Raw genomic sequence first — 13,956 nt, forward strand, 5'->3', positions numbered from 1 at the left:
ATTGTTGTGTTTTAATGAACAGAAAACCTCATGACATGGGTGGGGGATGGCTTCAAAAGGCTGACCTTGGTGGGAGGGAGGGAAGATGTGTATGGGAATGCAAAAGGCTAACTCTGGAGAATCCCAAAATTCAGTGGCCACTGTTAGGATCTTGGGACAAAGACCGAGTAGACGTCTTAAAAGACAAACTCAGCCAACCTACAACTAAATTGGCAAAAGAAGAGGTTGATTGTTTCATGCAGTGGTGGGAAGAGGCAAATCATAGGCGGACAGAATCAAAACTTGCCTCTCTCAAAGATTCTGGCTTCTATCCCACCAGATGCAACTCATTTTACTATTGTTGATTTGTGCTCTGCTTTCTTTTCTGTTCTGGTTCACCCTGACTCCCAGTTCCTGTTTGCCTTTTCTTACAAGGGGCAACAGTACACATGGACCACACTGCCCCAGGGGTATACTGAAAGCCTGTCATATTTTTCCCAGGCATTAGCCCGAGACCTTGCTGACCTTGTTTTCCTGTCCAGGTCCACACTAGTCCAATATGCAGATGATCTACTCCTCTGTTCTCCTTCATTGTCTGCCTCTGAAACTAACTCTTTAGTGCTCCTTACTGCCCTAGCAAATAAGGGTCACAAAGCTTCTCGCTCTAAATTACAACTCTGTCAAGCTTCTGTCACATACCTTGGCTTTCTCCTCTCCCAGGGATCCCGTGTACTTTCCCTCACCCGCGTCCAAGCTATCCTTAGCTTTCCCCGACCCCGCTCCCCACGCCAGGTCCGGAAGTTTTTAGGCATGGCTGGATTTTGCAGACAATGGATTTCCCAATATGCCTCCCTTGCAAAACCTCTCCAGGAACTCACTCGATTCTCTGTGCCTGACCCCATGCCGTGGCCCCCTGAGGCCAGTTCTGCCTTTGTTTCCCTCAAACAGGGTTTGGCTTCTGCCCCTGCCTTAGGGCTGCCTGACTATTCTAAGCCTTTTACCCTTTTTTGCCACGAACAATCTGGGTGTGCACTTGGAGTTCTCACTCAGATGCACGGAGAAAAGAACCGCCCAGTGACTTACTTCTCTGCCACTTTAGACCCTGTTGCCCAAGGCTTACCCCCCTGCGGGCGTGCTGTGGCTGCTGCAGCGCGCCTAGTCGAAATGTCTGATTCCCTTGCTCTCCGCTCTCCTCTTACCCTCCTTGTCCCTCACTGACCTCGCCCTGCTCCAAGACTCTGCCCCAGAAATCGAGAAAGAATCCTGGGTTGCCCAAGGTTGCTCTCTACATCCCGATTCCTTTTGGCGCTCGCCTACTGGTGACTTTGTAGCCCCCTTTTCACTCTACCCATCTCTGGCCGCCCTGCTACACGGTGTTTCGCATGTCGGAAAGGAGGGGATGGTCTCTGCTGTAACTAAGACAGGATGGTGGGCCCCCCCCCCCCCCCATTTTAGCTCTTTTGCAGCCCGCCACTGTGCAGCCTGTACCATTTGCCAAAGCCATAATATTGGTAAACCTGTAAAAGTGGCCCAGGGGTTCCGGGGCCTGCCTCAAGCACCGTTCTTGTACAAATGCCTAAGTGTCAACAATATGAATTTATATTGGTTATGGTATGTTTATTCTCCGGTTGGATTGAAGCCTTTCCTTGTCGCAAGGCTGACTCACTGTCTGTTGCCAAATGTTTGTTAAATCATATTATGCTTGCCAAGGGAATTCCTGCTACTCTGTCCAGTGATCGGGGTACACATTTTACTGGACAACTTGTTCAACACCTGGACCGTATATTGCATATCAAACACCTGTTGCACTGTCCCTACCACCCACAGAGTGCAGGTGCAGTTGAAAGACGAAATGGTGTACTTAAGAATAAGCTTGCTAAAATTTGTGACTCTGCAGGATTAAGCTGGCCAGTAGCCTTACCATTAGCCCTTATGGACATGAGAAATTGTTATGGGATGCCCTATGCGAGCTATGACTACTATTACTCCGGTTCCAGATTTGAACTTGACTCACAGAGCACTCCTTCAGTATTGCAAGGGACTAACGCAAGCTGTAAAAAGTCACTTCCATTCACAGGTTCGAGCCCCCTGGCCCACGGAACCCACCTCCGACACTTGCCACAACCTCGAGCCAGGTGATTGGGTCTACGTACGGCGCCATCATCAAAAGCACGCCTTGGAGCCCCAGTGGAAGGGTCCTCATCAGGTACTGCTTACTACACAGATGGCTGTTAAACTATCTGGCATCGCAGCGTGGATACATGCTTCACAGTGTAAAAAGGCACCATCCCCAGAGAACCAATCATCACCTCAGGACAACACAGAGTCAAATTTGACTCCAGAAGAAGACGTAGAGGAACAGTCTGCAATACCTTACAATCTATGCTCTCGTAAGGGTTGCCAGAAGCAGACGCTATTCCTCGGCTGCTGGTATCTTATGGTCTGGGGAGACCACAATGACAATTATTTTATCCAGCAGCAGATGTGGATAGCTCAGACCCTTAATATTTCTAATTGCTGAGTCTGCAGCCACATCCCAGCCCACTCTCAAACTGGTGTTCCTGTCCTGGCTATCCCACTCAAGTCCCCAGACCTCACTGGAGGGCCTCGTCCGTTTAACAAAATACGGATCAGCAATGACACTTGGGAAGCGGTGGGAATAAATGCAACTAAATGGATAAGTGTGGTGGAGGGAAAAGGTCATTGGTGTTGGGTGTGTAATGGGACAGGGCTGGATCAGGGGAAAAGCCGTTGCCTTCAGCATATTGTGGCCAATGGTGTATGGGATTATTCAAACAAAACTAAAAAGTGGCGGGCCGGGTATGGAGATATGAATTTTTTCTCAACCTGGGATCAAACAGAGAAATCAATCCCTACAGTAACCTTAGTGAAAACAATATAATCTTTCAATGTCATGCAAATAATATCACTCCTCGTAAGGAGAATTACCCTGTACCCTTTGGGGGATACTACTCCTCCTTTGCAAACACCTATATGACAAATGGGTGCAACCGACCCTTCCTGGCCTTAATAGGCCACCACTGGGTGTGTGGGACCAGAGCTTATACCGAACTAACAGCTAATTGGTCAGGAACCTGTTATCCTGCCCGTCTCGTCCCACAATTCCGAATGCTAGGAACCTTCCCTCGAGAACGCCTCCACAATTTCAGGCGAAAAAGAAGGGACTTAACAGATGCCCAACGGCACGTAAATAACATAAGCCCCTTAACCTGGGAAGAGGCCATTGGCAGTTCCTTAATACCATTAGGGGGAGTAATACACCATGCAGAAAGGCTCCTAAGGTTACAAGCAGTGGTTGAAATAATGGCAAATAAAACCGGAGAAAGTTTAAGAGCCCTGGCCAAAGAAACAGGGGCAATCTGACAGATGGCCCTCCAAAACCGTCAGGCATTGGACATAGTGCTGGCGGCAAAAGGAGGGACTTGTGCTCTCATTGGAAAAGACTGCTGTGCGTATATACCAGACAACACCAATGAGGTAATAGATCATGCTAGCCACTTAGAACAAATCACATATCTTCCCCACAAAGAGCCAAGTTCTTTATGGAAGTGGCTAAGTAACCTTTTCAATTTCTCTGGCATAGGAAACTGGTTGTTTCAGGGAGCCCTAACTCTCCTGTTTGGAATCCTAATAATTTTTGTATATTTTCAGTTACTTTCCTGTTGTATCCAAAATTGTGGCAGGCATGCTACACAGATAGCTGCCCCAAACCAGAGTGCTAATTTGATGATTTTAAATATTACTGATGAACAAAGAGATAAAGAACGATTGATATGTGGAACCCAGTCATTGTTGGTCATTGCGTAGCTTGACCAAAAGGAGGGATTGTGAAAGTAGAATGAATTAAGAATGAATTATATTGAAATTATAAAAAGAAAAGGAGTACTTGTGGCACCTTAGAGACCAATTTATTTGAGCATGAGCTTTCGTGAGCTACAGCTCACTTCATCCGATGCATACTGTGGAAACTGCAGAAGACATTATATACACAGAGACCATGAAACAATACCTCCTCCTACCCCACTCTCCTGCTGGTAATAGCTTATCTAAAGTGATCATCAAGTTGGGCCATTTCCAGCACAAATCCAGGTTTTCTCACCCTCCACCCCCCCCACACAAATTCACTCTCCTGCTGGTGATAGCCCATCCAAAGTGACAACTCTTTACACAATGTGCATGATAATCAAGTTGGGCCATTTCCTGCACAAATCCAGGTTCTCTCACCCCCTCACCCCCCTCCCAAAAACCACACACACAAACTCACTATCCTGCTGGTAATAGCTCATCCAAAGTGACCATTCTCCCTACAATGTGCATGATAATCAAGGTGGGCCATTTCCAGCACAAATCCAGGTTTTCTCACACACACCCCCCACCCCCATACACACACAAACTCACTCTCCTGCTGGTAATAGCTCATCCAAACTGACCACTCTCCAAGTTTAAATCCAAGTTAAACCAGAACATCTGGGGCGGGGGGGTGTAGAAAATAACAAGGGGAAATAGGCTACCTTGCATAATGACTTAAAAATGACATAAAAAAGAAGCTTACAAGAAGTGGAAGGTTGGACATATGACCAGGGAAGAGTATAAAAATATTGCTCGGGCATGTAGGAATGTTATCAGGAGGGCCAAATCGCACCTGGAGCTGCAGCTAGCCAGAGATGTCAAGAGTAACAAGAAGGGTTTCTTCAGGTATGTTGGCAACAAGAAGAAAGCCAAGGAATGTGTGGGCCCGTTACTGAATGAGGGAGGCAACCTAGTGACAGAGGATGTGGAAAAAGCTGATGTACTCAATGCTTTTTTTGCCTCTGTTTTCACTAACAAGGTCAGTTCCCAGACTGCTGTGCTGGGCATCACAAAATGGGGAAGAGATGGCCAGCCCTCTGTGGAGATAGAGGTGGTTAGGGACTATTTAGAAAAGCTGGACGTCCACAAGTCCATGGGGCCGGATGAGTTGCATCCGAGAGTGCTGAAGGAATTGGCGGCTGTGATTGCAGAGCCATTGGCCATTATCTTTGAAAACTCGTGGCGAACCGGGGAAGTCCCGGATGACTGGAAAAAGGCTAATGTAGTGCCAATCTTTAAAAAAGGGAAGAAGGAGGATCCTGGGAACTACAGGCCAGTCAGCCTCACTTCAGTCCCTGGAAAAATCATGGAGCAGGTCCTCAAAGAATCAATCCTGAAGCACTTGCATGAGAGGAAAGTGATCAGGAACAGCCAGCATGGATTCACCAAGGGAAGGTCATGCCTGACTAATCTAATCGCCTTTTATGATGAGATTACTGGTTCTGTGGATGAAGGGAAAGCAATGGATGTATTGTTTCTTGACTTTAGCAAAGCTTTTGACACGGTCTCCCACAGTATTCTTGTCAGCAAGTTAAGGAAGTATGGGCTGGATGAATGCACTACAAGGTGGGTAGAAAGCTGGCTAGATTGTCGGGCTCAACGGGTAGTGATCAATGGCTCCATATCTAGTTGGCAGCCGGTATCAAGTGGAGTACCCCAAGGGTCAGTCCTGGGGCCGGTTTTGTTCAATATCTTCATAAATGATCTGGAGGATGGTGTGGATTGCACTCTCAGCAAATTTGTGGATGATACTAAACTGGGAGGAGTGGTAGATACGCTGGAGGGGAGGGATAGGATACAGAAGGACCTAGACAAATTGGAGGATTGGGCCAAAAGAAATCTGATGAGGTTCAATAAGGATAAGTGCAGGGTCCTGCACTTAGGATGGAAGAATCCAATGCACCGCTACAGACTAGGGGCCGAATGTCTAGGCAGCAGTTCTGCGGAAAAGGACCTAGGGGTGACAGTGGACGAGAAGCTGGATATGAGTCAGCAGTGTGCCCTTGTTGCCAAGAAGGCCAATGGCATTTTGGGATGTATAAGTAGGGGCATAGCGAGCAGATCGAGGGACGTGATCGTTCCCCTCTATTCGACATTGGTGAAGCCTCATCTGGAGTACTGTGTCCAGTTTTGGGCCCCACACTTCAAGAAGGATGTGGATAAATTGGAGAGAGTCCAGCGAAGGGCAACAAAAATGATTAGGGGACTGGAACACATGAGTTATGAGGAGAGGCTGAGGGAGCTGGGATTGTTTAGCCTGCAGAAGAGAAGAATGAGGGGGGATTTGATAGCTGCTTTCAACTACCTGAAAGGGGGTTCCAAAGAGGATGGCTCTAGACTGTTCTCAATGGTAGCAGATGACAGAACGAGGAGTAATGGTCTCAAGTTGCAGTGGGGGAGGTTTAGATTGGATATTAGGAAAAACTTTTTCACTAAGAGGGTGGTGAAACACTGGAATGCGTTACCTAGGGAGGTGGTAGAATCTCCTTCCTTAGAGGTTTTTAAGGTCAGGCTTGACAAAGCCCTGGCTGGGATGATTTAACTGGGAATTGGTCCTGCTTCGAGCAGGGGGTTGGACTAGATGACCTTCTGGGGTCCCTTCCAACCCTGATATTCTATGATTCTATGATTCTATGACTTAGCCACTCCCAGTCTCTATTTAAGCCTAAATTAATAGTATCCAATTTGCAAATGAATTCCAATTCAGCAATTTCTCGCTGGAGTCTGGATTTGAAGTTTTTTTGTTGTAAGATAGCGATCTTCATGTCTGTGATTGCGTGACCAGAGAGATTGAAGTGTTCTCCGACTGGTTTATGAATGTTATAATTCTTGACATCTGATTTGTGTCCATTTATTCTTTTACGTAGAGACTGTCCAGTTTGACCAATGTACATGGCAGAGGGGCATTGCTGGCACATGATGGCATATATCACATTGGTGGATGTGCAGGTGAACGAGCCTCTGATAGTGTGGCTGATGTTATTAGGCCCTGTGATGGTGTCCCCTGAATAGATATGTGGGCACAGTTGGCAACGGGCTTTGTTGCAAGGATAGGTTCCTGGGTTAGTGGTTCTGTTGTGTGGTATGTGGTTGTTGGTGAGTATTTGCTTCAGGTTGCGGGGCTGTCTGTAGGCAAGGACTGGCCTGTCTCCCAAGATTTGTGAGAGTGTTGGGTCATCCTTCAGGATAGGTTGTAGATCCTTAATAATGCGTTGGAGGGGTTTTAGTTGGGGGCTGAAGGTGACGGCTAGTGGCGTTCTGTTATTTTCTTTTTTGGGCCTGTCCTGTAGTAGGTGACTTCTGGGAACTCTTCTGGCTCTATCAATCTGTTTCTTCACTTCCGCAGGTGGGTATTGTAGTTGTAAGAATGCTTGATAGAGATCTTGTAGGTGTTTGTCTCTGTCTGAGGGGTTGGAGCAAATGCGGTTGTATCGCAGAGCTTGGCTGTAGACGATGGATCGTGTGGTGTGGTCAGGGTGAAAGCTGGAGGCATGTAGGTAGGAATAGCGGTCAGTAGGTTTCCGGTATAGGGTGGTGTTTATGTGACCATTGTTTATTAGCACTGTAGTGTCCAGGAAGTGGATCTCTTGTGTGGACTGGACCAGGCTGAGGTTGATGGTGGGATGGAAATTGTTGAAATCATGGTGGAATTCCTCAAGGGCTTCTTTTCCATGGGTCCAGGTGATGAAGATGTCATCAATATAGCGCAAGTAAAGTAGGGGCGTTAGGGGACGAGAGCTGAGGAAGCGGTGTTCTAAGTCAGCCATAAAAATGTTGGCATACTGTGGGGCCATGCGGGTACCCATAGCAGTGCCGCTGATCTGAAGGTATACATTGTCCCCAAATGTAAAATAGTTATGGGTAAGGACAAAGTCACGAAGTTCAGCCACCAGGTTAGCCGTGACATTATCGGGGATAGTGTTCTTGACGGCTTGTAGTCCATCTTTGTGTGGAATGTTGGTGTAGAGGGCTTCTACATCCATAGTGGCCAAGACGGTGTTATCAGGAAGATCACCGATGGATTGTAGTTTCGTCAGGAAGTCAGTGGTGTTTCGTGCTGGAAATGGCCCACCTTGATTATCATACACATTTTAAAGAGAGTGGTCACTTTGGATGGGCTATTACCAGCAGGAGAGTGAGTTTGTGTGGAGGGGGGGGGCGCGGAGGGTGAGAAAACCTGGATTTGTGCTGGAAATGGCCCAACTTGATGATCACTTTAGATAAGCTATTACCAGCAGGAGAGTGGGGTGGGAGGAGGTATTGTTTCATGGTCTCTGTGTATATAATGTCTTCTGCAGTTTCCACAGTATGCATCGGATGAAGTGAGCTGTAGCTCACGAAAGCTCATGCTCAAATAAATTGGTTAGTCTCTAAGGTGCCACAAGTACTCCTTTTCTTTTTGCGAATACAGACCTACACGGCTGTTACTCTGAAATAATTCATTAAAGAAATGCTACTTGAAGGGTTTGTTGAAATACAGTTGTCAGGAAGAGAAACGTTAAGGAGTGTGAGACAAGGGGTCCTCAAACTAATTAACTTAGAGCTCCTACTGAGCTAGGAGATTGGTAAACGTTAGTATGCAAATAAGATATGTATGTATATTTGTCAGTTTCTGCTTTCTTTTGTCTCTTATGTTAAATTGGCTTTGGCTTAGCTGTATAAATAGGTTATCTTGAACCTCAGAGAAGGGCTCACATCTGGGCGCACTAGCAGGTGCTAATAAACAGAGTGGTCTGACAAATTATGTGAGTCCTGAATCTGACTTTGACACTTTCATAGGGATGAAACCTCTGGGGTCCTTACAAACATGATTCCCAAACCTCACAGAATTTAACAGAGAGTGAGAGCCTTTTTACGGGGTTTCTAAACCATCTCCTCTAGGCAGCACAGATTTCCCTATTGCACCCAGTAGGATAGTTACACAATCAACAAGAGAGGACCTTCTGGCAGGGGCAGGGAGTACTTCATACCATTCTGAACCCAAGAGAGGTGGCCCAAGAGCAGCTCTGATGAGTCCCCTGCTTGGCTGGGAAGCTGGGTCAGGTCAGCCTGTTGTTAAAGTCAACAATTTTGGTGGGGCCTGTAATTTCCCTTGGTCCTACCTGAGCGCCCCATGCTGTGCTGCTATGAAAGGAGTGCCGTCAGAGTCCTCAAGTGCTGGAGTCTGCTGCTGGCATGTGGCCATGTGCACTGTGCTGTCTGGGATGCTAGGTCAGCTGTCCCATGTGAAATCTTCACCCAGAAGAGCTCTGCGCTTACATCAACGGGCATTCACAGAACGGGTTTGCTCTGCTTTCTCCCCTCATTTTTGTTGACTGGCAATGTGGTTCACTGGAGAGCATGACACTAGAAGCCAGGAACCCCTAATCTCTGACCTGACTCTGGATAGGTTGCTCTATGTAACACAGACTTTGCTTGCTGATGGTCCATGGGAAATCCCAGCCTGGAGTTTGGTGCTACCTGGGACTAGCCTGTATCTAATTACCCCCTGTCCAATGTAGTGTTGCTCATTGCAAGGCAATACAGAAACACATCCCAGTTACCTTTCTCTGACTAGTCCCTCTGCATGTTTGTATCTCACTCTCACACTCCAGCTGCCCCAATTTTTTCCCAGAAAGTTCTTTTGTGGGAAATTTCAGTTCTTTTTTTTTGTACCACTACAAAATTATTTTTTTTCTTTTGAAATTGTGGAACAATTGAAACAAAATTAAATCCCTGCTCAAATCAAATCCCTTCATGATCAATTCTGCATGATGCTCTGGCACTTCCTATTCTTTCCCGCAGAGGGCAGCATTTAATTGCAAATACTAAGATGGCCAGCCAGCTGGGATGTCTCATCATTTGCTCTTGCTTCTCCTGCTCTCTGTAGGTTGCTGGTATCTAGGTGGGAGGCCCTGTGCATGTCACACACAGAGTTAGCTGCAGGTCTGATACAAATCCTGTTAAAATCAAGGGAAAGATCCTCACTGACTTCAGTGGGCTCCGGATCAAGCCTTAATGGAAAATAGCTGCTAAGCTATTTATCTGTATATTATCAACGGAATGGATCTTGTTCCCATGGCTATCCTGGGAAGTTATGACAAGCCACACACTTCATTTAGCCCTTCCTCCAACAGACAGGCTGCAGAGCCAGAGCACAGAATGGTGCACTACAGCTGGATGAATCTTTGGCGGTTTGGTTTGCAGCTCACTTGAGAACAACATGAAACAGTCAACAGCCATTGACTAACAACAGGCCTCCACCACACCCATGCTGCTTACTTCCCACCCACCTGGCACTGCCCAAGCCCAGCAGTGTCCACAGAGTGTTACTCACATTGTCCACTGAGCCCCATGTTGTCCTGACTCACTCATTTCTCTCCCTGCCTCACATCCCACCCCTTTCCTGTCTGGCCAATGTTAGTTGTACCTTGCCAGACCTGGAGTGCCCAGTTACCCACATTTCTAGCCTGCTTTGTCCATTGCCCTCCCTGGTTCCTTACCATCATGTCTCCTCTAGGAGTGAAAACAAGCAGCCACGTTTACTCACCTGATCCAGATGGAACCTGGTGACATCCTGGGTTCTGCAGAACAGAAAGCAAAGGGTCATGGATGGGAGCCAGGCAACCTGCAAGCCCATCTGAGCAAGAAATAACTTGTGAAGTCCCTTCCCTTTGTCACTCCCTGCCTGAGGGAGGAAGCAGGTAGGTCTCAAGACGGTTTGGTTTGCTGGTGCCCAAAATAACACCTCAAGCTGCCTGGGAGCCAGTGCAGATCTTGGAGCAAAGGGTGACATGCCCCTGCTCTGAGCCACTGCTAGTCTGGCAGACAGCCAGTAGCCCAGAGCACTGATCCAGGGCCTGATCCAATGCCTATCAGAGTCAATGAGAGTCTTTCTGTTGACTTCAAAGGACCTTGGATCAGGTCCCAGTTTGGAACTTACAAGGCCTGGATGACTGTGGAGATGTCCCTAGGTTCTTGCCAAAGGTAGATGGAAAAACAAACAAACTCTCAGCCACCACAGCTAACTGAGCATCCAGGAGCAGCCCCAAGTCACTAGGCAATACAAGGAGAAACAGCTGTACTCCCTGTCAAGGCATGCCATTTCTTCTGGTGGCTTGCCCCAGCCTCCAGGCATCAGCTCTGTGCTGTCAAGGTGGGGTCTCAACCAGTTCGCTCCTGCCCAAGGCGCTGGGGAAGCCTGTGCCAACTGTACTGGGCAAGATGGAAACCCAATACTGGAGGAGGGCTTCCAGAAGTCAGGCAGGCTGGAAGCTGGCCATTGGGGCAGGCACGATGAGGGTGCTGTGAGAAGGGTGCAGGTGTGTGTGTGTGTGTGTGTGTGTGTGTGTGGGGAACTGGGCCTTTTGCCTTGCACAGGATGTTGGGTCCTTAAATACCACCTGTCTTTTGTCTCCCCATATCCTCTAGTTCTTTCCCCTACCATGGACTAACCTGACCAGCTTACCTCCTTCTGAACTAGGTCCTGCTGCTGAATGGCATGCTGGGTCCCACTGCAATACATTATGGACAGACCTCTGTGGTGTGAAGTGATTCCTAATGCACTGTGCTGTCCCACCAGGCCAGCAGCTGGCCAGGCTTGCCCCAGGAAGACCCAGCTCAGAAGTGAGCAGCCTATGCCCAATGAGGCAGAGAAGCACAGGAGGAGAAGGGGAGAGGGCTGAGCAGAAGGTGGTGAGAGATGGTTTGACTTTATCTGGCTGGGCTGTGAGTCAGCTGGGAGGCAGGAAGTGCCCCAGAAAACTAATCAAAGCCCAGTGAGCTGGGATGTGTGTGCCCCATGCTAATGCTGCGCTCTTGCACCATTGCTGTGCTCTTGCACCAGAGTACAATCTCACTTGTGGTCCTAGTGAAGTGAGTCTACTAATGACTTCCAGCGAGCCCTTGGGATGTGTCTGCATTAAGAAGCCACTTCTCAGCCTGGCCCAATTCAACACGATTCAGCGGTGAGACATATCAGGATGGAAGGACATTGGCCCAACTGTGTGGGGCACAGGACTGCAGGATGGGTTCAGGGAGGGATCACAGGGAAGGTTGCCCACCACTCCCCACACTGTCACTGGCTCCAGTCAGGACCATCATTCTCTTACTAGCAGGGGCAAAATATTCACAAAAAGAAAGTGCTGGGGGTTAGGAGGGAACTTCTGATAAGAGCAGGTTATTCCCTAGCTTCCCAAGGTGGAGGTCTCACACCTGCCTCTGAAGCCACCACAGAGACAGGATACTGGGCTAGATGGACCTTGGGGTTGGTTCAGTCAGCCAATCCCTATGTTCCTAAAATGACACTAGCAATGGACTACCAGTGGGAGGCAGGAGGAAGAAGCTGGTGCAGGAGGACCAGGGGAGGTGCCTAAGGACACATCTACCAGAGACAAAGAGATTTCCAGCCCAAGCTGGAACACTGCTCCCCATACCTTCTGAGCATGTCTGCATCATCCACGTCACTGTCTGCTGGGCCGCCTGCCTTTTCATATAGGAGCATCTGCTTATCTGGCAGAATCTCAGCTACAGCATCAGGGGGCGGGAGGGAGACGTCATTATCTTGGTTAAGCTGTAAGAAGGAGTTTAGAAGGTCACCATGGATGGAGCAAAGCTTACAGAAAGTGGGGCCGGTGCCATGCAGAACACCTCGGGTGAGGGAATTGAGGCCAGATCCTCAGCTGATGTAAATTGACATAAAGTTCTGCTGACTTCTGTGGATTGATGCTGATTTCCAGATCTGGTCCCTAACATGGAAGCCAGGCTGATACCATAACAGAAGCTCTCCTATTTCCTTCCTCTCCTTCTCTCTTTACTTAGGGCACTTGTCTGAAGAGATGCTCTGTGTTTCCTAAGAGTTCATCTGGTCTGGCTGTTTACTTGGCCCTGTTTGGTCTTTCCGATGCTTCATCTTTCAGAGGAGATGAACAGCACAGCCCAGGACCGCTGTGTCAAGGCTGAATCCCAACTCTGTCACTCCGAGTGCAGAAGTGGGGCCCGCAAGGATTTTAAAAATGAATACTGGCCACTCCAGGCTTGTATTAAACTCTCAAGGTTACAGCTTTTCTCTGACCTTGGCTTGATAAACGCTGCCATCACCCAAATGTAACAAAACCCCCTTTGAACCCAGGAAGAAGCACTTGGGAATTCTTCCCTGTGAGGTGCCCTCAAGCCCTTTCACCCCCATCCCAGGAAGAGCTGAAAAAGGAAACAAAGGAAATTAGCTGTGGCTACCAGCTAATCAAACAACATGCACAAACCTCTTAGGACACCAAAAATCCAATCCTGTTCTTAAAAAAGGTAAATTTTATTAAAAACAAAAAGGAAGAAAATACATCTGGAACCTAGGCTTTTGCTAGATTTTAAAAGAGCAATTCCAAAAATCAAGCACCCGAAATAGCTTTCTTGGGGGTTCAGCTTAAAGGTTACACACAAACAAAAGCATCTGGGGTTAGCACAGAGGAGTCCACAAGCCAATAAGAAATAACCCTAACTGCATCTAGTTAACATTCTGATCTACTTACACATTGGAGTTCAGATAAGTAGTTCTAGGCTTGATCTGAGGACTTATAATCATACCTGGCTTAGCTGCTTATGGCATGGCTACTCTGACCCTCCAGCCCAGAGAGAACAGACAAAGGGAAAGTTTCTTTCCCAACTTTAAAAAGTTCTACCTTCCCATTGGCTCTTTTGGTCAGGTGGCTGGCTGGGTGTCCATCAAAGGAAGCTATCCCCCCACTTTATGTATTATAAGGTCACTGAAGATCACACAAGGCACTTTTGGCATTGGTATGAGTCGTTAACTCTGGCACAATTCCAGAGGGATCAGTTACATTCAGTCTCTCTCAGGCCTCCAGATGTTTCAGCCTAATCACTAATTCTCAGGCAGCCTTGACATTTCAGTGCAAATTTGCCAAGATGATTGGCACTGGACTGGGCTCAGGAAAGCTGGGTCTTATGTGTGACCTTGGGTATGTCATGTCTGCTCTCTGTGCCTAAGGGCCAGGGCCATCCCTAGCCTCCCCGCTAATCTCCTTGCCATCCATCCGGTGTGCCCACCTGGCTGCTGCTCGCCTCCTCACCCCAGTTCACCCCACCCAAGGTGACCACCCTACCCACTGTGGGTCC

General features: G+C 47.9%; 1 protein-coding gene across 3 annotated transcripts in view; it reads right to left on the bottom strand.

The window, feature by feature from the left end:
- The window catches only part of LOC140918498 (coiled-coil domain-containing protein 33), a 66,560-nt gene that overhangs the window by 23,391 nt on the left and 29,213 nt on the right, over window positions 1-13,956 (bottom strand). For all 3 annotated transcript variants that reach the window (XM_073363067.2, XM_073363068.2, XM_073363064.2), the window contains exons 2-3: window positions 12,264-12,400; window positions 10,379-10,412 (exon numbers count right to left, since the gene is read on the bottom strand). In XM_073363067.2, coding sequence (XP_073219168.1) covers window positions 10,379-10,412; window positions 12,264-12,321 — 92 coding nt within the window. In that variant the 5' untranslated portion in view covers window positions 12,322-12,400. The remainder of the gene's footprint in view (window positions 1-10,378; window positions 10,413-12,263; window positions 12,401-13,956) is intronic.

Source organism: Lepidochelys kempii, chromosome 10 (genome assembly GCF_965140285.1).
Source record: "Lepidochelys kempii isolate rLepKem1 chromosome 10, rLepKem1.hap1, whole genome shotgun sequence".
In the NCBI taxonomy this organism is placed as follows: Eukaryota; Metazoa; Chordata; order Testudines; family Cheloniidae; genus Lepidochelys; species Lepidochelys kempii.